The following is a 25,007-nucleotide window of genomic DNA, read 5'->3' as shown; positions in this document are numbered from 1 at the left end:
AATCTTTTACTCATATTTTCTTGTTGAAAGAGTTGTAAGAGTTCTTTATATATTCTGGAAATCTCTAACCATATACATAATTTGTAAATATTCTCTTCCGTTTTGTGGGTGGTCTTTTCACTTTTTTGATGGTACACTTTGAAATACAAAAGTTTTTAAATTTTGATGAAGTGCAATTTTTTCTTTAATCATTTTACTCTTGGTATTATGATCTAGTTTGAGTTAATTATTGTGAATAGTGAGAGGATGGGGTCCAATTTCATTCTTTTGTGGATATCCAGTTATTCCAGCACCATTTATTGAAAAGATTATTTTCTCCATAATTATCTTGGCACCCTTGCTGAAAATCAGTTGACTGTATATTTCTGGTCTCTCAATTCTATTCCATTGATTTATGTCTATTCTGCTGCCAGTATCACACTGTCTTGATTATTGTAGGTTGGACGTTAAGTTGTGAAATAAGAAAGTGTTAAGTCTTCCAACTTTGATCTTCTTTTTCATGATCATTTTGGCTATCCTGGATCCAGTGAGTTTCCATATGAATTTCAGGATCAGCTTGTCAACTTCTATAACTGGGCTTCTGAGAGGAATTGTGTTGAATGTGTAGATCAATTTGGGGAGTACTGCCATCTTAACAATAGCAAGTCTTACAATCCATGAACATGGGATATCTTTCCAATTTATGTAGGTCTTTAAAACTTTCAACAATGTTCTATAGTTTTTAGAGTATAAGCGTGCACTTCTTTTTTTCAATTTATATCTATACGTTTTATTCTTTTTGATGCTTTCCTTCTAGGAAGTATTTGTATTTTTTAGTTCCTTTTTCCATTGGAGTGTAAATGTTTTTCTCAGTAAACCTGTAGGAACTCTTTAAGAATAACAATTCCTTCAGAAACACATTCAAAAAAATAAACCTTTTTTGTTTGTCTTTATTTGGATTGCGGTGTTTTCTGATGCTGCCAGTTCTTTTTATAACAAGTAGGCAAACTCAGAGAAAAAAGAGCAGCTTGTGTTATAAGCCTGAATAGTTTTATAAAGGTACAGTTGTCCCTTGGTATCTGTGGGGGATTAGTTCCAAGACCCACAGTACGTAACAAAATCCTCAGATGTTCAAGTCCCACAGTCAGTCTTCTGCATCCACAAATTCAACCAGCTACAGAGTACTGTATGTAATTATTGAGAAAAAAATATGTGGACCCATACAATGAAACCTATGTTGTTTTAAGGGTCAAGTGTAATGATATCCTAGGTTCAAGAGAAACATTGCAGGTTATCAGCCAGAAACATAAAGTTGAGCACTACTGTATAACAGAAAGTCCTGGATTATCAATGGTACACCTGATGTTCCTTCTCAGGTTCTTAGTCCAGAGTTTAGAAACAAGGGAGCAATAATTCATTTTTCTCTATGTATAATAATTAAAATTTTCTTCAATGGGTCACAGTCATGCTCTTCATTATCATTCATAATTAACCATGGTTAACATTTTTTAATATTCATAAAATACCAGACAGTGTTATAAATGACTCACATACATCAGCTCATTCAAATTCAGGCAGTCTCGTTCTGGAGTCTGTGCTCTTAATCGCTATGCTATACTGACTAGAACATAAGTAGTGCCACAGAGACTCAGAACTTGGTATCAAAGTTTGTTAACATCAAATTTTTAATGCTCTGAAGCAGTAATGGAGGTTTGTAAATTTACTGCTCTTTTGAAAAGAACTATCTTTTTATTTCATTAATTTTCTCTATTATTTTTATGTTTTTAATTTTGTTGATTTTTGTTCTTTCATTATTTTCTTCCTCCTGAGTTGGGTTTATTTTGCCCTTCTTTTTCTAGTTTAAGAAAGGTGGGGGCTTAGGTTATGATTTCAGATTTTTCCTCTTATAAGTATTTAGTGCTACATATTTCCCTCTGAGTGCTGCTTTAGCTGCATCCCACAAGGTTTGATATGTTGCATTTTTGTTATTGAGTTCAATGTTTCTTCAAGACTTCCTCTTTGACCATAGATTATTTATAAATGTGCTAGAAATTTAGTTTCCAAGTGCTGAAAACTTTATTTTTTTGTATTGATTTCTAGTTTGAATCACTGATTCAATCCATTGGGTATTCTACTCTTGTTGGGTGGAGTGTTCAACAAGTGTTGGTTAGATCCTGTTGGTTGATGGTGGTGTTGAATTCTGTATCCTTAATGATTTCTGACTAGTTCTCAATTGTTGAGAGAAAGGCGTTGAAGTCCTCAACTCCATTTGTGGGTTTGTCTATTTCTCCCTCCAATTCTCTCAGCTTTTGCCTCACATATGTTGGGCCCTGTTGTTTAGTGCACATACATTTAGGATTGCTATGTCTTCTTGGCAGATTAACATGTTTGACATTATATAATGTTCTCATAATTTTCTTTGCTCTCACACCTACTTTGTCTGAGATTAATACTGCCACTCCTTCTTTCTTTTGATTAATATTTGCATGATGTATCTTTTCCCATCCTTTTATTTTCAACCTACCTATATTGTTTCCTTGAAGTCAGTTTCTTGTAGACAACAATTGGGTTGTGCTTTTCAAATCTACTCTACTTACCTCTGTCTTTAAATTGTATTTAGTTCATTTATCTTTAATGTAATTACTTATGATAGGTCTTGAATCTACCATTTTATCATTTAATTTTTGTTCACTCTGTTTTCCATTTGCTTCCTTTTTTCTGCCTTCCTGTGGGTTACCTGAACATTCTTAGAATTCCATTTTCATTTATTTATAGGTGGCTTTTTTTTTTTTTTTGAGAATAGAGAAGTGTATTAGGTTATGCTGCCATGGACAACAGCAGGACACACAGACAAGAGGTGCCTGTGTGAGCCTCTTTACAGTATTTTTGAATGTATCTCTTTGTGTAATTTTTTTTAGTGGTTGTTCTGGGCTATTACATTATACATTCATAATTATTATAGTTTACTGGTGTGGACATTTTACCCATTTGAATCAAGTGTAGAAATTTTACCTCGATTTAAGTCCCTGTAGTTAAATATTTTAGAAAATTCAAGATGAGTCATAAAGTTTATTATACTTGTTCATATTTTTTACTCTTTTAATTGCCTTTTCTCTCTTCCTGATATTCCAAATTTCTTCTTTCATCATTTCTTTCTGTTTCAAGAACTTCCTTTAGCCATTTTTTTAGGGTACGTCTGTTCATAATAAATCCTTCATCTGAGAATGTTTTGATTTTCCTTCTTTTCTTTCCGGAAAGATACTTTTGCTGGATATAGGACTCTAGGTGGACCATTCTTTTCTTTCAGATGAGATGGTTTCTGATAAGAAACCCACTGTCATTCAAACTGGTTTTCCCCTGTGGTTAAGTATAATTTTTCTCTGACTGCTTTCAAGGTTTTTTTTATCTTTAGTCTGTAGAAGTTTGATTATGATGTATCTTGGCATTGATTTATTTGGGTTTATCCTATTTGACATTAGCTCAGTTTCTCAATTCTGTAGGTTTTGCCAAATTTGGGACATTCTCAACCACTCCTTCAAAAAGGTATTTTTCCCCCCCCCCAATTTTTTTTTCAGCCTCACACTCTCTCCTTTTGGGGTTCTGATTACATAAATGTTAGACTTTTTGTTACAGTCCCACAGGTCTCTGAGGCTCAGTTCACTTTTTTCCAGTCTATTTTCTCACACAAATTAGGTAATTCTAAATTGTCCTATCTTCAAGTTCACTGATTCTTTCCTCTGACCACTCCATTATACTGTTAAGTCCATCTATTGAGTTGTTTATTTTCATTATTGGAATATTTCAGGTCTAAAATTTTCATTTGCTTCTTATTTTTATCTTCTAAATCTTTGTTGACAGTTTTTAGTTTTCATTTGTTTCAAGTGTGTTTGTAACTGCTAAATGAAATTTCTTTATGACTGCTTTATATTCCTTGTCAGGTAATTCAACTTCTGTGTATCCTGGTGTTGGTACCTGTGTATCATCTTTGTTCATTCAAGAGAGATTTCTCTGCTTCTGTTTATCAAATGACCAGTTGTACTGTATTATGTTATGGAACCCTGGATCTTATGTAAATCTGTGTCAGCAGGCCTCCTCTGGCACCATGCCAGCATCACGCCACTGAGGGAAGAAGGATGCTGCCTCATTATTTCCAGATGGGTTAGGATGTCCAGAGTGCCCACCTGACCTCCACTGACTTTTGGAAGGTAGGAGAAGGGGGTGTCTCATTACTGCTGGATGAAGATAAAAGTTTAGGCTCCCTACAAGGCTTCAGTTGACACTATCCTGGCTGGGAGAGGAAGGAATGTCTCATCACTGCTCCTCATGTGGCCTTCATTGACACTATGGGGTGGGGTAAAGGAGGGGAGGGAGGTTTTCTTACTTCTGAGTGGTGGTTAATGTCCTGATTCCCTGTTGGTCTTTTCTGACACTATCCTGGCAGGGAGGGGAAGGGATGTCTTATCACCAATGGGTAACAGATTTAGAAGAGCTATTTTATATTTTAAAATTTAAATCAACTCTATAAGGGACCACTGATCTATACATTTGTGCTTCAAGTAAATTTATTCTGCTTATTTTACTTTAAAAGATAGAAGTTAAGCTGCATAAATTACTCAGCTTCAATTGACCACAGCATATTTACATTATAGCTAAGAAACAGCTTCAACTTTACCATTAAGCACATGTACATTCTGAGCTCACTCTATAATATAAAACATTAAACAATAACCATCTCAGCTGAAAAAGGCAAAGCTTACCTTCACTGCTGGCAGCATGTCCAAGGAGTCCAGAATGAACAGTACTAATGCTTGCATCAGCATCATAAATTGATTAAATTGCCATGTCAGACTAAAGAGAAAAGTTGATATGAAAATGGCAAGAAGTGTCAGCCTCTGTAAAAAGAAAACTTTTGTATAATTTACATGTCTCTACTAATAAAAAGCCTTGCAGACAAGTTTTCTCAAGAGCAGCCAATATCTCTATAGACCAAATAGAAAAACTATAAACTGTTGCTCTGAAAACTCTTGCTTTTGTTATTTAAGCTCTAAGTAGTCCAAGTGACACTTTGCATATAAATATTCACATATGGTAAGTGTACTCCATAGTATTATGGAGGCGATAATATACCAAATCACATCTCAAGAGCAATGGCTTAAAATTCTGACAGTTTTGCAGAAATTATGTTTGGGTTTGCTGCACCTATTTATGGGGAGATAAGACAGAATACATTTTTAACATCAAAATGAAAACATTTTCTTTGCAAAGTAGGAAAAGGTTTAGAAGAAGAAAACTTAATTTAACTCAAGTTAAAAAATCGGTCATGGGATAAGAACTATTAACATGTGCTGGGACATAACATTTTCTGAAGTTTCTGAGATAAAACTGGAGAACTAAAAATACATATAAAAGTACTATAAAAACTTACTTGAGAAAGAGGCTGTAAGTTTGGTCTCAGGAAATACGTAATTGCTGCTATCTGAATTGCAAAGAATGGCAGCGCCCAATTCTCTCTCAATGGGATGGTAAACTCAACCCTTGTAGTATCTATTCTGCACAAGGGAAACACAAAGGGCCAAAGCAGTAATTTTTACTCTCATTACCTCAAAGATTTCCTAAAGTGAAAGATATATTACATTAAGTATATTTAGATTCTGATTACTGGTTCTCAATAATAATTTGTCCTTATCATTATCATCCCTGTAACATAAAAATGGCATTGAGAAAAATTAGATCAACTGTCCACAGATATGCAGTTAGCTAAGTGGCAGAAATGGGGTTCAAACCCATGTTAGCATGACTCCTAAATCATGAACGTTCATGCTAAACTACCTCGTTGTTTTATTTCTAACTTCATTAATGCCAACTGGCAATGTTTTGCATTCTTTCATATTTCTTTAGTGCTTTATACTTTGGTCTTAAATTTGTCATTGGTAATTTTTAAAAGCTCCTTGCCCACCTAGAATGTGAACCCCCAGAGGGCAGGTATAGGTATGCTTTAAACTATGTACAACCAGGACCAAAAACCATTCCTACACGTACTAGGCATTCAGTAAATGTTTTCTATTTACTCTTAATAAGAACAATAAATCTGACTTTCATTTACTCTTTGCAGGAACAATATGTTAGATTAAAATGTTAAGAGGCAGCATAACACAGTGTTCTCATATTCTGCATTTGAATTCTGACCAAGACTTAGTTCTATGGGTACATGTATGTGTGTATGCTTTTCTCTCTCTCTATATATATGCCTATCTGTATATTCTTATACACACACACACACACACACACACAACCTAACCTTTTAAATGCATATCTTAACCTTTTTAAGCTTCAATTTCCTTATCTCTAAAATGGTATGAGACTACCTACCCTATAGGGTTGTTGAATGAATACATAAAAAGCATGATGTAAAGTACTTAGCATATAGTAAGCACTCAGTAAGGTTATAATAAAAAATAATTTGTTTAGGACTACAACATCAAATCAGTATTAGAACTCACATTCAAATTTTAAAACTGCTACTGCAGGTCAGGTCAATGTATCTTGAATATGTTTTTTAAGATGCTATTTAATAACGTTCCAGTATTTGGATATTAATAATCTTAATTAAATAATGTAAGAACTTCCTTGCATTTGTATAGTGCTTTATGCTTGCTATGACTTGCATGCAACCCTATTAAGGTATTATTAAACCTTTCAAGAGCTATGTGGCTGGAGAAATACTGATCACCCAGCAAGTTGGTAACACAGCTGGGATTATTACAGATGATTCCCTTGACATGGAATTCAGTGTTTGATTCCTTATTTGTAAATATACATAAGTAGGACTTCCTACCTTACTAGCTAAGACAAACTCCACTGTGTAAACCAAAGGGAAAATACTCCCACACAAATGTGGCAAAACACCTTTCTTTAACCCGGAAGTGAAGTAACTACACTTTAACTTACACTGTAGAACGGGAGAAAGGAATACTGATTCCAACTCACCTATTTGTGACATACCAGAAAGCTGCCAGTAGCCCTGACAGCCATGTACCACTGAGGAGCCAGCTGGTTACGTAAAGAGCTGCGACGTAGATTGCCTGGAGTCCAAATAAGGTGTAAATATAAAAATAAACTGGCTCTAAATATTTCTATAAAAGGGAACAAAAAACATGTGTTAGAGAAGCCCTACCCCCTCTCATTGCCATTTAACAATATGAAAGTGAAAATTTAATATTCAGAAGCTTGGTATTAATTCCAAGAAATAAGCCTTCATCACCCCTTTCCACGTGAAAGTGAACTAATGGCCTTTCTTCTCAATACCAAGAGCAGGAGAGGGAAGGAAGTCCTCGAGGCCTCTGGCTTCATTCTTCAGACTAGTTTTACACCTAGCTTGTCCAGTATTACCTTATTCATGTGAGAAATGGTCATTGTAATTTGCTAATTTTCCAGTTTTTTTTTTTTAATTTCAAACATAGGAGTGATTACAAATTGCCAAATGAAAATATTTGTCAGCTTCTAGACTGTATACTTGTTAAGCCTGGAAGCATCTATCTATATAAAAAAACTTATAAAATATAAATAAAAAGCAGAATTCACAGTAAGTATGGAGAAAATTAGGATACTGTTGTTTTTATACCAAGCTAGCTGAAGATCAGAATAATGTATGTGAAACTCTTGACTTAAAATGAGACTCTGACTTTCATCTGATATTAAATTCAATGTCACAGAACACAACGTACCTGTATGGGTAGAACTCTATATAAAATACTGAGAAAAACCTCTTGGTAAATATTCATTCGTTGAAGCAGGTTAATTGTCCTCATAGATTCAGTTTTGTTATCATATATTAAGCCACGAAAACCTAAGATTGATATTTGAAAATTCAGGGAAAAAAATAATTATAATTATTCATTCAAAACTATTCATAGATTCTTTAGTACATGCCGGAGATGTGCTGTGCATTGGGGATTTAACAATGAACAAAAAACAGTACTACCCACAAAGAGCTTACTGTATATTAGATAGATATTATTAAAATGTTTACACAAATACAGGTAAATTATAACTTCTATGATATAAAAGAACCATATGGTTCTTCTGCAGAAGTTTGGGAAGCAGGATTCTATATGCCCTGCTCTGCCCTCCTGCCAAGAGACCTGTAGTAGTAGCTCCTTTGGACAGTATACGAAGCCTCCCCAATTCCCCTGGGATGGGTTTGGCCATTTGACTTGCTCTGACCAATGGCATGTGGGTGGATGTGACACACTTCACATCTGAGCAGAATCTTTAAGAGACAATGCATGTTTCCACCAGCAATCTTGCTCTTTCCCTCTGTTGTGATAGTAGCACATTCCGTACAGGGGCTGGATAATGAGAGTGAGAAACAAACCTGCTGTTACAGAATTCCACTGCTATGTTGAGGTCATCTGCTACTGTACCCAAGCTGACTAATTAAAAGAATATATGAACAGATAGTTCACAGAAGAAAACATGCACACAGTCCTCACACATATGAAAAGACCCTACTCTTATTAGAATTGCAAATTAAAACTACACTGAGATACCATTTCTCACCTATCAGCTTGGAAAAAATTAAAAAATTTGACAACATATTCTGTTAGTGAGGCTGGAAGAATGTAGGCTCATACGCTGTAGTTGGGAACACAAAATGGTATAATCTCTATGGAGGAAAATTTGGTAACACTTGGCAAAATTACATGTACATTTATCCTTTGATCCAGGAAGCCTATGTCTAGGAATCAACTCCAAAGACAGACTGGCAAAAAGACAAAATAACATATGTACAAGGTCATTCATGCAGTGCCATGTGTAAAAGCAAAAGATCAGAAACTATCCAAAAGTCCATCAGCGGGAGGTGTTTTGGACTGAACTGTGTCCCCCTCAAATTCCTATGCTGAAGCCCTAACCCCAGTGTGCCTGTATTTGGATGGGGTCTACAAGGAGGTAGTAAAGGTTAAGTGAGGTCATAGGGGAGGGCCTTAATCTGATGGGGCTGGTGTCCCTATAGAAGAGGAACATAAAAGAGAGAACTCTCTCACTCTCTCTATACACACATACGGCGGGAAGGCCATGTAAGAACACAGCAAGAAGGTGGCCATCTACAAGCCAGAAAGAGAGCCTTTACCAGAAACCAGCCCTGACATTACCTTGATCGTAGACTTCTGGCCTCCAGAACTGAGAGAAAATAAATACGTACTGTTTAAGCCACCCGGTCTGTGTTACTTTGTTATGGTGGTCCTGTAAGGCTAATACAGCAGTCCTATGGACTGAGTGTGTTACGTGTCCCTCACTAAATTCTTATGTTTAAGCCCTAAGCCCCCAATGTGATGGTATTTGAAGATAAGGCTTTTGGGAGGTAATTAGGGAGAGACAAAGATCATAAGTGGGGGCTCTCATGAAGGAATTAGTGCCCTTATCAGAAGAGACACTGGAGAGCTTGCTCTCTGGCTCTGTCTTCCATGTGAGGAAGCAAAGAGAGGTGGCCACTGACAAGCCAAGAAGAGAGTCCTCACCAGAACCCAACCCTGCTGGTGCTCTGATCTCAGAAATCCAGCCTCCAGAACTGTCAGAAAGTCAACTTCTGTTTTTTAAGCCACCTGGTTTATGGTATGGCAGCCCAAGGAGATGAAGACAAGAAGGCTACCTGAATAAAGTATAGCTACCCACACAAAGGAGTACTATGCAATTGCAAATAGTAGTAATAATAATAATAATAATATAATAATACTAGTAATAAAAATAAGGAATATTGTTGTATTCTACTGTAGAGTGATCAAGATCTTCGTTAAGTGAAAAAAGCAAAACAGAACAGTGTATACAGTAAGCAGGGGTTTTTCTGTAATAAAGGAGAAAATATGAATATATAAAGTATTTGCTTATATTGAAAATATTAACTATAGAAGAATAAACCAAAAACTAATAAAAATAGTTACCTAAAGAGTGAGGAAAGAAACAGGGTGGAGCTGACAGGGAGAAAGGTAGACTTCCCTAAACGCTGCCTGTTTTACATTTTTGACTTTGGAACCATGTAAACTTTTTTTATAAGTATAAAAAAGATATAATTTTTTACAAAGCAATCCCTGAAAACCAGAAAGCAACATAAAACAAATAAACCTACCGAGTTGGTAGCTCAGTCACACAAAAAGAACTCTTTCTAGTGTTCGTGGGAGGAGAGAATTGTGACTGTAAATCCCTAGGAGGATATAACCCAAGGACAAAAAGAATTACAAACACAGCCTAAGCTGTTTTCAGGTAAGCCTACTGTTAGTAGCAATATTATTGCTACATTGAAAGTATTATATACAGTAGAATAAAACAAGTAAGTGATAATGTTAATGTCATAAGAAGCCAAAAATTTTAACTTAAAGAAAAAAAGAGATACAAATATAAAGTTAAAAAAGTAACAACCCTGTTATCCTAATTTTGAACTAAAAATAGCTATATTCATATTTTTCTTAGGAAAAAAAAATCACATTTCCTAGCACTGCTCACTAAAAAGGTTTGGAAACAAGGACCAACCTAGTAGCAACTAGCACCTCTAGTACCCAGATTGTGGTCTCTAAATAGCCAGTAAAGAGAACTCCAAGCTCCTTGGAGAAACAGCAGATTCTAGGTTAGGGGTAGGAAATATACAAAAGGGGCCTGAAACATCTTATGACAAGAAAACCGGGAGTTTTCAGACTACTGGAGTCACGTCAAAAAGACAGCAACTGATCTGAAGGGCATTCCACTGGCCAGAGATTGAACAATTTGATGCAAAAGGAATAATGCAAAAGATTTAAACACATCAAATATGGTAGAAATCCATGCGTCCATGGTGATATTTAAAAAGCAAACCTTTAGGGGATTCTAGAGAGGTAACTCATTCTAAAATAGAAGGAAAGGATTAGTATTTATCCCACCTTTCCTTTAGGAACTGAAATTCTGGGTTGTTAAATAGTTGACGAGAAGATGTTTTTCTTTAGAGAGGAATTCCATCTGATAATGACGGAAGGAATTACAGAATTAGAATATCACCCTGTTAGAGTCCTTATACAATTAACAGATTTAAGTAATGATCATCAGTGGTGCTAAACCATTAGGTGAAAGGCTAATCGAGAACTTAACAATGGACAGACCAGTCTTAACCCCACAAGAGAGAGAGCTGAACATTATGTACCCCCTGATGTGGAAGTGTAAAACACTATCTAAGAAGTATTCTTGCCAAAAAGCAGAACCTAAATCTGAGCAAGCCTCTAGACCTAGCTGTCAATTAAGAGGGGATTCAGGCAACAGAGAAACAGGGGATGGCACCACTGGGGCTCCAGCAAAATCCAGAAAGTGGAAGACTCTCAGACAAAGCAATCAGTGTTTTCAACAAAGAATTACAAGAAAAAAAGATGGAAAGAAACCTATAGATTAAAAAAAAAAACAGAGGCATAGCAAATGACTGCAATTTAAGAGCTTTATTTGGATCTCAAAAACATTAAAAATCTGTAAGACAATCAGGAAAGTGAGAAGACCAAGTAGATACTTGATATTAAGTAATTTCTTACCTGTGATCATGACAATGTGGTTATGTTTATCAAAGAGAGTTGCCATACTTTAGAGAAATATACTATTATATTTACAGATGAAGCAGTATGATGTCTTGGGAGTTACTCCAAAATAATCCAGACAGAGGAGACAGAGAGGAAACAAGATTGGTCATGAGTTGGTAGCCACTGCAGTTGAATGATACAGAAGTGCAAATCCATTAGAGGATTCTACCTTTTTATATTGTTTGAAATTTTCTAAAAGAATAATCTTAACAAATGACCTAAATACATTGAAACAGATCAATTACTGAGTTCACAGTGATACTGAGAAAGAAAATACTCATTATTCACCTTTAGAGCAGTTTCTCAACTTCAACACTATTGATATTTTGGTCCCAGTAGTTTTTTTGTTGGGGGGACTATCCTGAGCATTGCAGGACATTTAGCAGCATCTCTGCCCTTTACTCACTAAATTCTAGTAGCATGGTCGTCCCCTCCCTGGCCCCCAAGCTGTGACAATCAAAACTGTCTCTGCATATTCCAGACGTCCCCCAAGGACACAACTGCCCTGTAACAGGAATCACTGCTTTAGAGAATGCTAGAGAAGCAACTCAGAATTTGGAGAAGTGGTAAGGACAGCTGATTCTCATTACTCACCATAGCTATGTTCTATCAAATTGCAATCAATCCTTAACTGTACTAGCAATACTGAACTAGCAGGAAATACACGGTTGGGTTCCTACGTGCCTCTGGTCATGCATTTTCATCGACTCATCAACACATGACCTTGATTTGTATGAATCTTTGTTTAAAGACACCTTCTTTAGTATATACTGTTGATTCTTTAACATTTGACTCATGGCCAACAGAACTCGAACGCATGCCTGAACAAAGCTTAGCTAACACACGTTATTTTCTCTGCATGCCTTCTCGCACTTCAGAAAACTGGGCAGCACTTCAGCACTATGTTTGGAGGCCACTTTAAACAGCAAAATCACCAACACAAAGCCCAAAAATGCAAAAAACATGGCACTAAATAGACTGTGAAAAGGATTCTATAGTCTGAGAGCTGAAACAAGAAAGCAGTGCATCACCTTGCTCGACCTCAGCTGGGAACAGGCATGTCAGGCAGCTAACATTTTTCACCACCCTGCACATGCTCGTAAATGACTGTGAAAGCGCCATAAATATTGATTCTAGGGTTACAAGGAAGTTTCAGTGAGTAGGTGAATTTGCAAGTATGGAATCCATGAATAACGAGGATCAACTGTACGGGGAAAAAGAAAATCAACACTTAGCCTGCCTTTTTCAATAAACTGTACTTCAGAGTAGTCAAACAGTTGATGAGAAAAGAGTCTTCTAACAGAGTTCCAGGTAATGAATGCAGGAGGAATGATAAGAGTCATTTTTATAACTTTATTGAAATAACTGACAGAGGCAATAATCATCATTGGCTGCTAAAACCATTAAGTAAAACGCTAGTGGGCCATTAATCTTATTATGTGTGAATGCAACTATCTACATGGGGACCAACTGATTAACTTTCATGACACAAAAAGAAAGGGGACCAAAATTTCATGTCTCCTACTGTAATAAAATTAGAAGTACAGAACATCACCCATGCAGAATTCTTGCCAAAAATATACCTGAATCCAAACAAAGCCCAGGAAAAAGCAATTCTCTGTGATGTGCACCCATGTTAAGCACACCAAACATAATATGACATAAAAGAGATCCTTTCGGGGGTTCCATTAGATGGAATAGAGGTAAAGAAGCATGAGCCCTAAACCACTCAGAAACAGTGAAAACGTGGGAAAATGGTCACTGCAAAATAAAGGAATGAATGGGCCCTGGCACAAAAAGCAGAACTGTGATTTTCATCTGTATCACCAACATGCCTCCAGTTTTTAGACAATAATCCTTTCACCTCTTCCAAAACGATCATGAAAAAAAAAAAATCAACAGTAAAACCAAGAAACCGTGAACTGATAATATGGGATGGAGTAGTAGAGATGGGAAGCAAGGAGAGGAGTTATATAAAAATACTGTATAACTTCTGCCAGAGCAAAACATTTTCATGGATTGAAATGTTACGTTATCAAGGAAAAACTACACAAGTTCTAAGAAAAACTACACAAGTTCCATACAGCTTTTAAAATGCATTAATGCAAAAGTATGTTTTGGCTGAAATACTGAAAACAATGCAGTGGACCCCAGTGAAACTACGAGTTGCGGTTACCTTGCATGAGGGTGGGCGCCTGCAGCATCTGTTTGTAGTAGGAGTAATACAGTCCACATTCTGTTCTGAAGGAGATTTCTCGCTCCACTTCCTGAAATAAAGTTAGGTCTACTGGGTTTACATGACCTAGTTTGGTTTAAATATCCATTGTCACTGTAGAAACAGGATAAAGAACTACAACTTCAAAGGAAGAAGAAGAAAAAATACCTCTGAAAATACAGAGTTAAGAACTCTTGGCAAATAAAAACAATAGAGGGCTGATAATTCTTGAAGTTAAGTGTATATTAAAGGAGATTATTATTCTACTCTCTCCACTTTTGTGGATGTTTAAAATCTGCCGTAACAAATCATTCAAAAAAATGGAGGCAACTAGTTCCATTTAAGTTGATGTTTCAGAGTTAACATTTTTCTCTTATTTCATACAAATTAAAACTTAAAAAAAAAATACACCACCATTCTTATGTAATATTAGTGAGAAACAAAATACGGGCAGTATAAAAAACATCAAATAAAAGGAACTATAATTGCATTAGACACCTGCCTAAAAGCTAATAACATTATGTAAGATTAATAACTTTCTTTTTACTCTAAGAATATAAGGTATTCTTAGCAAAACGGGGCAGACCTTCTACATTTGAATTTTGTTTTGACAAGTGTAACCCTGGTGGAAAGATGTTCATGTAGGAAAATGGATACAAGAAATATTAAACTACTTTCACATAAATATTTAATTTTAGAAAAACTGAAAGTTTAAAGTAAAGCTATTAGTCATTTTTGGCTGTAAGCTGCTTTTATGAAATTTAAAATTTAAATCAGTAATACAAAATATGGAGGCACCTGATAATGAACATAGGGAAGACTTTCAAGAACAATCCTATTAATACTCTTAGATCCTACATTTCATGTATTTATATAACAGTAAAAATGAACAAAAAATTATAACCTATGTCATTATAGATTCTTTTACATTGGTGTTCAAAAAAATGCTCTAGAATCTGTAACACATTGTCTAAAATGTATTTCCATCTTCATTTTTTTCCTATTACAGCAGATCCATATTCTATAAACCCAACTTTACTGGGGGAAGATGATAAACACTGAACATCTTACTTTCTAGTGGAAAAACGTCTTTTAGCACATGTTTTTCCCCTACCTCCAATTATTCTTCAAACAGTAATAAACATTTCATTAAAGGAACCACTCATGCTATTTATCTTCAGGCCTGGACATTATTTAATGTATTTCCTTCTACCCTTCAAATATTTAAAGAAATATTTCTTCTTCCCTTTAAAAAAAGTATTATAAATCAATCCATGAATAGAGCATTGAAGAAATAATCAATTATCAAAGAGTATAAACATCAACTTATTGACCTTGAAACAAACTGTTACGTTTTATCATTGTTGACTCTTTTTTCAAAAAGCAGGAAGAGGGAAGGGTAGCAAACCTTCTTATATAATAAGCTTCCTTCAGAGAAAACACATTTATCCTGGGGACATCAAACATGAAAAAAAGGCCCATCAGGCTCTGAAATTTAATTTCATTAGCACATTCGCTTTTTAAAAAGGAAAACAGAAAGTGACGTAGCTCTTTTAGCTTTTACATTTGCTACCGATTTGTGTTGTATCTTTCACAGCAATAAGGACAACTCTTCTTAGCGCCATGTTAATCCATTCAACTTTAATCTTTGGGGAAAACTGCTCTATTGCTTTTGATAACGTAAAACTAAATTGGTATCACTCAGTTCTAGAATGTTCAACCTCCTCCTTGGTCAAGTAACCACAGAACCTATGAATTGATGTTAATTAAGCAAATATTAGCTTTTGTCCATGTAAATACGGGGGTGGGGGGGAGAGCACACTATGTTTAATTACATTCTTTTTTTTTTCCTCCAGTTGGCTTAAAGTGTTCAAAGTATGGCTGTCTTCAATGGGCTAATCTAACATCAAACCCACAATCCAAACCAAACTAGAGAACTAAATCAGTTATCACATATAGGGGGCTTCATATCTGATACAGTTCTAAGAATAAAAGGAGACTGACTTCATAAAGATGGAGAAAGAGAAAACACTGCTCAATGTACTAAAAGTAGGAAGCCACTTTTATGCCCCATCTTTCTCTCTCTCTTTAATATACCCAGAATGTGTAAAGAACAGAGGGGATCCTGATTAGTCAAAATGCATTTCAACATGATTAATCGGTAGTCTTGGCACCAGCTGCACAGAACCAAATGCTATCCTTTATTAGACAGACACTTGCAAGTTTTACATCTGCTTCATGCTAAGAGAACATCTGCTTTACTCATTCAAACACTTTTCTGGTTTTACAGCAATTTATACTTTGTCTCTTGGATTGTGCCAACGAAAACGTACACCAATAGAAGTTATCCTCCAAAGAATGCAAAATGAACAAATACTTCATATTTTAATTTGCATTGGTTCCACAGGGAAAGCAATGTTGAAAGAATGAAAAAAATTGCCTCTGAAGATGATGACAGGAAAAAGTGGAAAGACAAAAGAACTGTATTTTTAAGAAACTGTTCAGCTAAAACCATTTAAGTAGTAGTTTATATAGTAATTTGACAGAAGTACTAAAAAGAAAAAAAGCATCAAGAAAAAAAAAATGACAGCTCACAATTAATGATTTGCATCCCCTGGCAACACACAAAAGGCAACAAGCCCTTTTAGACAAATGACACCAAATTTGCAAAGGAACCATATCATTAGTTTTTTTTTTAAATCTCATGTAAATAATTGTTGTTTATAAAAACTGCCCCTAAAATAACTAGGCTGCTGGTAGTAGGGAAGCCACTGAAAGATTACATTAAAGATAAATGTAATGTTTCAGAATTAGGTTAACAAATCATCTCACCAAGAAACAGTAGCTCATGATAAGACAGCTGTTCCTAAAGTTCTGTACAGGGAATCACGCCCTCAGCAAACATATTTACGGCACATACATGGTTTATTGTCTGGTTAAATTCATGTCCATCTGTTAGAATGAAATGATTCTTACCCTAGAGTTGATTAAAGCCGTGACATGAGACAGTTGCCAAGCAGTGTTTGTGACTAGGTTAGACTACTGTTGAAGTGACAGTACTTCCATCGGGTTCACACTGAAGCAGTCATTAGTCATGGGACTACCACAGTTACCACTTTACCGATTAACCCTATTCATTCTAAAGACCCCTTGCTTTGCAGGAGTATTCAATAGGAAGATGTGCAAATTCTGTCATAATCAAATGAATAAGAGAGTAACAGCAGAAAATGTTAGCATAAGGAAAAAAGGTTTTTAAAAAATTGAGTGACTTGAGTACTTTTAGCCAAATGAGAATTATTTTTCCTTATCATTAAACATCTATCTGCTGGGGAAACAAAAAGGTTTAAGAATTCAGTCTTTGATCCCAAGGAGTTTAAGTTTCAATGAAAAAGAACAATGCATTTTTTAAAAAGGAAAATGACTATTCAAAGAAAGACAAGTATCAATTAAAAGGAAGGAATAGCCTTTTGCCTGAACTATTACACTAGCCTCCCAACTGGATTCTGAGCTTCTAATTGGTCTCTTTTTCCTCTAATCTATCTTCATTCATTCATTCATCCATCGATCCATTTATTTATTCAACAAATGCCTACTGACCACCAACAAATGACATGCATTCTTTTGCTGGGAGATTCAGCCGGGAACAAAAAACCCCACAAATCTCTACATTCATGGAATTTATAATCTAGAGCAGAAGAAGAGAACAAATAAATAAGAAAAATAAAGAAAGCAAAGAAGGATAGGGAGGTAAGGGGTGGTGGTGTGATCTTGGAGGTGGGCAGGGAGGGCCTCACTGAGGAAGTGACACTGACCAGAGACTGGAAGAGGTGACAGTGAGCTATGTGGATGTATGAAAGGAGAGCCTGTCAGTCAGACAAACAGCCCACGTACAGCCTGGAGAACAGTGAGGAAGGCAGTGTGGTTTGAGTGGAGGGAACAAGGAAAGGTCAGGGGCAGAAGTGGAGTCTGAGAGGTAATGTGGGTTAGGGACTGGACCACTGGGTCTTGGTGGTGCAAGGACTCGGGGCTTGTACTCTGAGCTAGAAAGTATGTGTGAAGGGAGGTGGGGAGGCCAGGAGTTTGGTTTTAGACATGCTGAGTTTGAATGTGAAGGGTCTGAGCAGAGACATACACTGCCACACATTTAAAACTGCACCGGCTGCTACGTTCAAAAAAGACTCAGCGCGGGCAAGGGCAAAGCTGGGGAACCAGGAGGGGGGCTGCTGAAGTCATCCAGGTGGAGGCAGAGGTGGAGGTGGTGGGAGGTAATCAGACTCTAGATATTGTGAAAAGAAAATTGATAGGATTTCCTGGAGGATTTCATGTGGGGTTTGAGAGAACTAGAATTCTTTGGGGACAGAAATCTTGAGCCACTGAAGGGTGAAGCTGCAATTTACAGAGATGGGGATTCAAGGAGAAACATCTGAGGGTAGAGAAGGTCAGGTGTCTGAGTCTGAAACTGTTAAGTCTGAAATGCCCACAGGACATCCAAACGCAGGTGGCCAAGCAGGCAGCTGGACATGCAAGTCTGGAGTTCAGGGGAGAGGTCTGAGCAGGGACAGATATGTGGGAGCCACCAGCAAAGAGATGGTATTTACAGCTATTAACAGACTGTTCTTAGAAGTGAGGGTAGACAGAAAAACACAGAGCTGCATCCCGGGGTTGTCTGCCAACAAGAGGTCACTCAGGGGTAGCCTGTAAAGGAGCCAAAGGATCAGCTGGAGAGGCAGAAGTGAATCCCGGAGAATGTGTGCACTGGAGCCAAGAAAAAAACGCCAACAGGTCAAGTAAAAGGAGGCCTGACGGAAGGGCTAAATGGGGAAATCGAAAACTGCACCTCGGGGAGTGATGGAAATGTTAGCTGTCTTGATTGTGGTAGTGGTTTCATTGGTGTAGACATCTATCAAAATTCATCAAATTGTACAGTTGAAATATGTGTAGTTCATTGTACAGGAACCATACCACAATAAAGGAGTTAAAAAAAAAAGGATTGAGAAACTACCACTAGACTTAGTAACTTGAAGGTCATCTGTGACATAAGCAGAACTCTTTACAAGCAGCGCTGTGGGTGAAGCCTGACTAGAGTGGGTTCAAGAGAGAGAGGACGGGAAGAGAGGAAGAGGGTGATAGGTCCACAAGCTTTGGGGGGAATTTTGGTTAAGATGAGCAAAAAAATTGGACAGTAACTGCAAGATAAAGGAGGATAGACTTTTGCCAGGAGGATAGGACAGAGAGCAAGAGAGAGAAAGTCGGCGTATACAAACACAGATCCAGGCAGGGACGGCGCGGAGGCACGTGGAAGTTTGCTTCTCCTTTCTCAATTGACAGGATTCAGAATATGCTACCCCTAAAATACGGCTTCTTGGCATATTGAATATTTTAAGCAGAAGGAATTTGCGGGATTGCAGGCACCGGAAGGACTCTGACCTCTCCCTTCTCCCCTGAAGCAGGTCATAAGACTCTGGTGAGAGGTGCCCTCCCCATACCCAGAGGAAAAGAACCTCTTTACCTCTGAAGATGGGGGAATGCTGAGAGGAACCTGAATGAACAGCACTTGTTCAGTTTCCCCAGTTTACTACCTGCGGCTCACACCCTATTACGTTTTCCTGTGATTCTCGATTCTTCATCAAATCTAGAATATAAATGCTCAGGTTTAACCATTTCTTCAGGTCTTCATTATGAAAAGTTCCTCTCTCTCGTAAAAATTATATTAAGTAAATTTGCAAGCTTTTCTCTTGTTAATCTGTCTTTTGTCAGTTCACTTTACAGGACTCCAGCCAGAGACTCCTAGGAGAGTAGAATGAAAAAGAATTTTTTCCTTCCCTGCACAGTGAAACAGGAAGCAATGTCACCAGCTGACAGTGAAGACTGGAGAAGGTCTGGTGAAGAAAAGGAGGGTGGGAAAGGTTAAAACAGTCAAACAGGAGAGCTGGGGGGTAAACAGCAGTGTTACAGGACTGCCACGCAGCACTTTTTTAAAGGGCACGTTTGAAGTCTACCGTCCCTATTAACTTCAACTTATCACATTTAAAAATAAAATATCTTGGTTTCTGTGTATTTAGTCCCTGCTGTTTTCTGAATTTTCTTATTGCTTGTAATAATTTCTCAGATTCTCTTGGGGTTTCCAGGTATACATAATTGCACCATCTGCAAATCATTTTACCTCCTCTTTTTCAGTTTTTAGACTTTTTATTTCTTCTCATGTTTATGTTGCTAGTACCACCAAAGCAATGTTACAAACAGTCGTAGTCTGTTTCATTATTTGTTCTTTCAGGGGATTTCTCTTGTTCTTTTAATTGGGAGAGGTTCCTCTGCTTCTTCATTTTACCTATATTACTCTGGCTCTATGAATTTTGGAGGAACAATTATCTACTGTGGTCTTGAAGGGCTTCGAAGACCTAGCTACCGCTGTTAGACAAGAAAAAGAAATAAAAGGTATCTAGATTGAAAGGGAAGAATAAGAGCAGTAGTAATGGATAGCTTTGTCTTGGGATATGCTCTTAATGGGATACGCTGTGCTGCCTCCAGACACATGTGCTTAATTTAATTACAACGAAAAATTCAGTTCCTCAGTTCCTGAGCATACACGGACAACGGCTATACAGTATTACTGCAGCGCACATAAACAATTTCTCATCATTGCAGAAAGTTCTATTGGATATTTTTGCTCTAGTGTTTCCCTAATGGGTGAGGTCGTAGCATTTGGTCATAGATGTATACGTGCTATACCAGAAAAAAGTATGCATCTATTCTTTGAAGTTTCACCGATGTAGAATTCACATACCATACAACTCACCCATTTAAAGCGTACAATTCAGTGGCTTTTTACAATATTCACAGTTACGAATACATCAATACAACCAATTTTTGAACATCATTACCCTAAAAAGAACCACCACACTACTGAGCTGTCACCTTGCAAATCCTACATGCCCTCCAACCCTAAGCAAACACCAATCTACTTTCTGTCTCTTTAGACTGATCTCTCCTGGACATTTCACATAAATGCCATCCTTTGTACCTGGCTTCTTTCATTTAGCATGTTTTCAAGGTTCATCTATGTTGTAGCTTGTATCAGTAATTCATTTCAAAATTGCTGAATAATATTCCATTGTATGGATATACCACATTTTACCTATTCATCCACTGATGTGGGCTGTTCCACCTTTTGAGCTATTATGAAAAATGCTGCTGTGTACATCTGTGTACAAATTTTTGTGTGGATATGTTTTCATTTTTCTTGGGCATAAACTTTGGAGTAGAATTGCTAAGATCATACAATAAGTCTAAGTTTGACTGACGGAAGACCTGGAAGACTTTTCCAGAGCAGATGCATCATTTTAAATTCTTACTAGCAGTGGAGAAGGGTTCCAATTTCTCCACATCCTTGTCAACACTTATGCCTGTTCATTATAGCCTTGCTAGTAGGTGTGAAGTCTTATCTCATTGTGGTTTTGATTTGAACTTCCCTGATAGCTAATGATATTGAGCATCTTTTCACGTGCTTGTTGGCCATGTGTATAACCTCTGGAGTAATGTCTATTCAAGTCCTTTATTTTTAAAATTAAGTTGTCTTTTTAATCATTACATGGTAATAGTTCTTTATATTTTCTAGACACAAGTCCTTTATCAGACATGATCTGTAAATATTTTCTATTCTGAGTGTTTTCTCTTCACTTTCTTGATAATGTACTTTGGAGCACAAACATTTCCAATTTTGATAAAGTCCAATTTAATTAGTTTTCCTTTAGTCATTTGTGCTTTTGGTGTTTATCTAAGAAGGCCTGGCCAACCCAAAGCCATAAAAATTTACTCATACATTTTCTTCTAAGTTTCATAGCTTTAGCCCTTATATTTGGGTCTATGATCCATTTTGTGTTAATTTTTGCAATATGGTATAAGGAAAGGATCCAACTTCATTCTTTTGCACATAAATATCCAGTTGTCTCTAGATCATTTGTTGAAAAGACTAGTCTTTCTCCATTTAATTGTCTTGGTACCTTGTTGAAAATCAATTGACCATAAATGTAAGGTTTACTTCTGGACTCTCAATTCCATTCCACTGATCTATATGTCTATGCTTAAGCCAGTGCTACACACTCTCTTGATTACTGTAGCCTTGTAGTAAGTTTTGAAATCAGGAAGTGTGAGTCTTCTAACTTTGTTCTTTTTCAAAATTGTTTGGCTATTTGGGGTCTCTTGATCCATATAAATTTTAGGATCAGCTGGTCAATTTCTGCAAAGAAAAAAAAAAAATCCAACCTGGAATTCTGACAGAGATTATGTTGAATCTGTACACCAACTTGGGAAGTATTGCCATCTTAACAATACTGTCTTCCAATGTATGAATGTGGTTTAAGTTTTATACTTTTTTGTTAAGTATATTCCTAGATATCTTTTTGTTACTATTATATATGGAATTATTTTCCTAATTTCATTTTTATATTGTTCATTGCTACTATATAGAAATACAGCTAATTTCTGTATACTGATCTTGTATCCTGCAGCCTTGATAAACTCATTTATTAGTTCTAATAAATTTTTTTTGGTGGATTCTGAATATATGAACATGTCATCCAAAAGCACAGTTTTACTTCTTGCTTTCCAATCTGGATGCCTTTCATTTCATTTTCTTGCTGTATTTCCCTGACTAGACTGTTCAGTACAATGCTGAATACAAGTGGCTAGAGCAGATATTCTTATCATGTTCCTGATCTTGGGGGAAAGCTTTCAGTCTTTCACTATTAAGTACGCTGTTAACTGTGGGTTTTGGGCAAATGCCCTTTATGAGGCTAAAGTTTTCTTCTATTTCTAGTTAGTTGGGCATTTTTATCATAAAGGATTGTCAAATAGATAATCACATGGTTTTTCCTTTTTCATTCTACTGATGTGATGAGCTTACCTACTTTACCCTTATTTTGATTTATATATGTTACAAGGAAATGATGTCAAATTTTAAAATACATTTCTTTGCATCTCTTGAAGTACTAATATGGCAAACAAGTATATTAATAGATTTCCCAACAATTTCCTTTGTATTCCTGGTAAAAAAAAAAAAAAAAAAGACTTTTTTGTAGTGTGTCATGCTTTAATGTGCTACTGGATTCTCTTTACTAGTATTAATTAGGATTTTGGACCCAATATATATACTAGGATTAGTCTCTGAGTTTTGTTTTTTAATGCTATCTGGATTATATGCAGTCAATCCTCATTATGCATGGATTTCTTATTCGCAAATTTGCCTACTAGCTACAATTTATAACAACACTGTCAAAAACAAAATCGACAAAATCAATACTTCTGTGCTTTTGCAGTCATTTTTAGATATGTCAAGAATTTGAGTCTCCTGATATGCATGGTTCCCAGCTGTGGTCTGCCTCTTTTTCCATCTCTCATAAAGAGATAATCAGAGGATGAAGACAGTAAGAGGCAGTGCAGCACAGCCCAGGAAGCCCCGGCTCTGGGGCCAGCTGGACAAGGTTCAAATCCCAACACTGGCACCTGTTAGTGGATGGCCTCAGGCAAGTCACTTAACACTTCTGAACCTCATTTTCTCTTTTGTTTAAAAAAAAAAAAAAAAGGAAAATAGAATCTACCAGGAGGAGTTTTGAGAATTTAGCATGGTAACCTATGTGTAATATGAGTGTATCTATACACACATGTACATATGTCCCCAGGAGCGGTGGTTCGGGATTCTCTTCTGTTCTCAGTGACCTGACAGACCACAACTGGTGGGAATAAGGAGAGTGACTGCAGTTATACTCTGACCCTCAGTTCTGGTGTGTAATACCTGATACATAACAGTAATTTGGACGTTTTCTTCCTCATAAGTGTTCTAGAATGGCTCAAATACCACGGGAATTATTTTGGTTCCTTAAGGGTTTAGTAGAATTCTTCCATAAAATCAACAGGATCTGGTATTTTGGGGTGAGGGATAGGGATGTATTTCTCAAGTTTTCTCCATCATATCTACAGAAATTGTGTTTTCTGGGGCCATTTTGGTAATTTATATTCTTCTAGAAAATCACCCATTTTATCCATTCATCTAATTTGCATAAAATCAAATGAAATTGTCTTACTTGGCTCTTTTTTATTTCAAGGTCTCTATAGTTATTACTCTGTTACCATATTTCATGATCTTTGTAATTATTTCTCTATTATTTCTTATTTTGGATATTTTCACTTCCTACCCCATCTTTATCTTTCTTCAGTCTTCATGCCCAAAATAACTATTCATTTTATGAATTGTTTTCCTATTTTCTAGTTAATAAGTTTCTTTTACCTTTATCCCTCCTATTGTGAGATTTCATAAGCGGAATAATTCATTATTTCATTAAAAAAATCACCATTTCATAATATTTACAGATACAGTTTTTCTGGAAACTCTTTTAGCTGTGTAACCCATAGTCCTGAAATACGGTCCTCATCAATTTTTAGGTTTCACTTATAATTTCTATAAATTCAGTTTTAATTTCATGAGACCCAAAAGTTATTTTTAAAATATTTTAGAATTCCAGGTGGTAAGTGATTTTTCTTTTTAATTAGTTCTAATTTTTATTTAAGTGAATGAATAAATTAACAAAAGAAGATACTGTCACATTTATGCCTAAAATCAGGAAGAAGCCAACACTATGCACCATCGCACTGTGATTAGAGAATATTGTCCATATTGTTTCTGCATTTTTGGATCTGAGATTTTCCTTATGGCTTAATTTATCAATGTTTTAGTGAATGCCCTGTGGATATCTGAGACGAAGGTATATTCTCTCTTTAGATATTTACAGATTAGAACTATCATATTCAGCATTTTCACTAGGTCTTTCATAGCCTTACTTATTTCTGTCCACTTGCTTTTCTATGAACTGAGAATTAAAACTCTTCAACACTAATGTATTTCTGTATTTTTCTCACATTTCCTGTCATTTTTTGCTTCATAAATATTGTAATTATTTGATATATGAATAGTCATATTTGTGGTTTACATCTTTATCAATGAAATATTGCCCTTCTCTGCCTCATTTAATACTTTCTGTCTGAGACTTTCTCTCCCCTCTTTGCATTTATTTAGTAAGTCCTTAGTCCTATCTTTGGTCTAATCTAAGTAACTTTATTCTCGGAGGATCTTATGTATATAGCATGTGATTTGAATTCTGCTTTGTGATCCAAAGTTTTTATTAGGTGAGTAAAGCCCATTTATATTTATTTAAATAAAAATATTTGACCATATT

The 25,007-nt window shown here is 36.2% G+C and overlaps 1 protein-coding gene across 7 annotated transcripts in view; it reads right to left on the bottom strand.

The window, feature by feature from the left end:
• DPY19L3 (dpy-19 like C-mannosyltransferase 3) overlaps window positions 1-25,007 on the bottom strand; it is a 75,455-nt gene that overhangs the window by 30,982 nt on the left and 19,466 nt on the right. For 6 of the 7 annotated variants that reach the window (XM_031458555.2, XM_031458554.2, XM_031458557.2 and 3 more), the window contains 5 exons: window positions 13,741-13,831; window positions 7,704-7,825; window positions 6,967-7,112; window positions 5,405-5,528; window positions 4,737-4,871 (listed from right to left, as the gene is read on the bottom strand). In XM_031458555.2, coding sequence (XP_031314415.1) covers window positions 4,737-4,871; window positions 5,405-5,528; window positions 6,967-7,112; window positions 7,704-7,825; window positions 13,741-13,831 — 618 coding nt within the window. The remainder of the gene's footprint in view (window positions 1-4,736; window positions 4,872-5,404; window positions 5,529-6,966; window positions 7,113-7,703; window positions 7,826-13,740; window positions 13,832-25,007) is intronic. The other variant, XM_064489208.1, reaches the window with a different exon arrangement.

The sequence above is a fragment of the Camelus dromedarius genome, chromosome 9, assembly GCF_036321535.1.
Source record: "Camelus dromedarius isolate mCamDro1 chromosome 9, mCamDro1.pat, whole genome shotgun sequence".
NCBI classification, from domain to species: domain Eukaryota; kingdom Metazoa; phylum Chordata; class Mammalia; order Artiodactyla; family Camelidae; genus Camelus; species Camelus dromedarius.
This window is presented reverse-complemented; position numbering and strand designations above follow the sequence as displayed.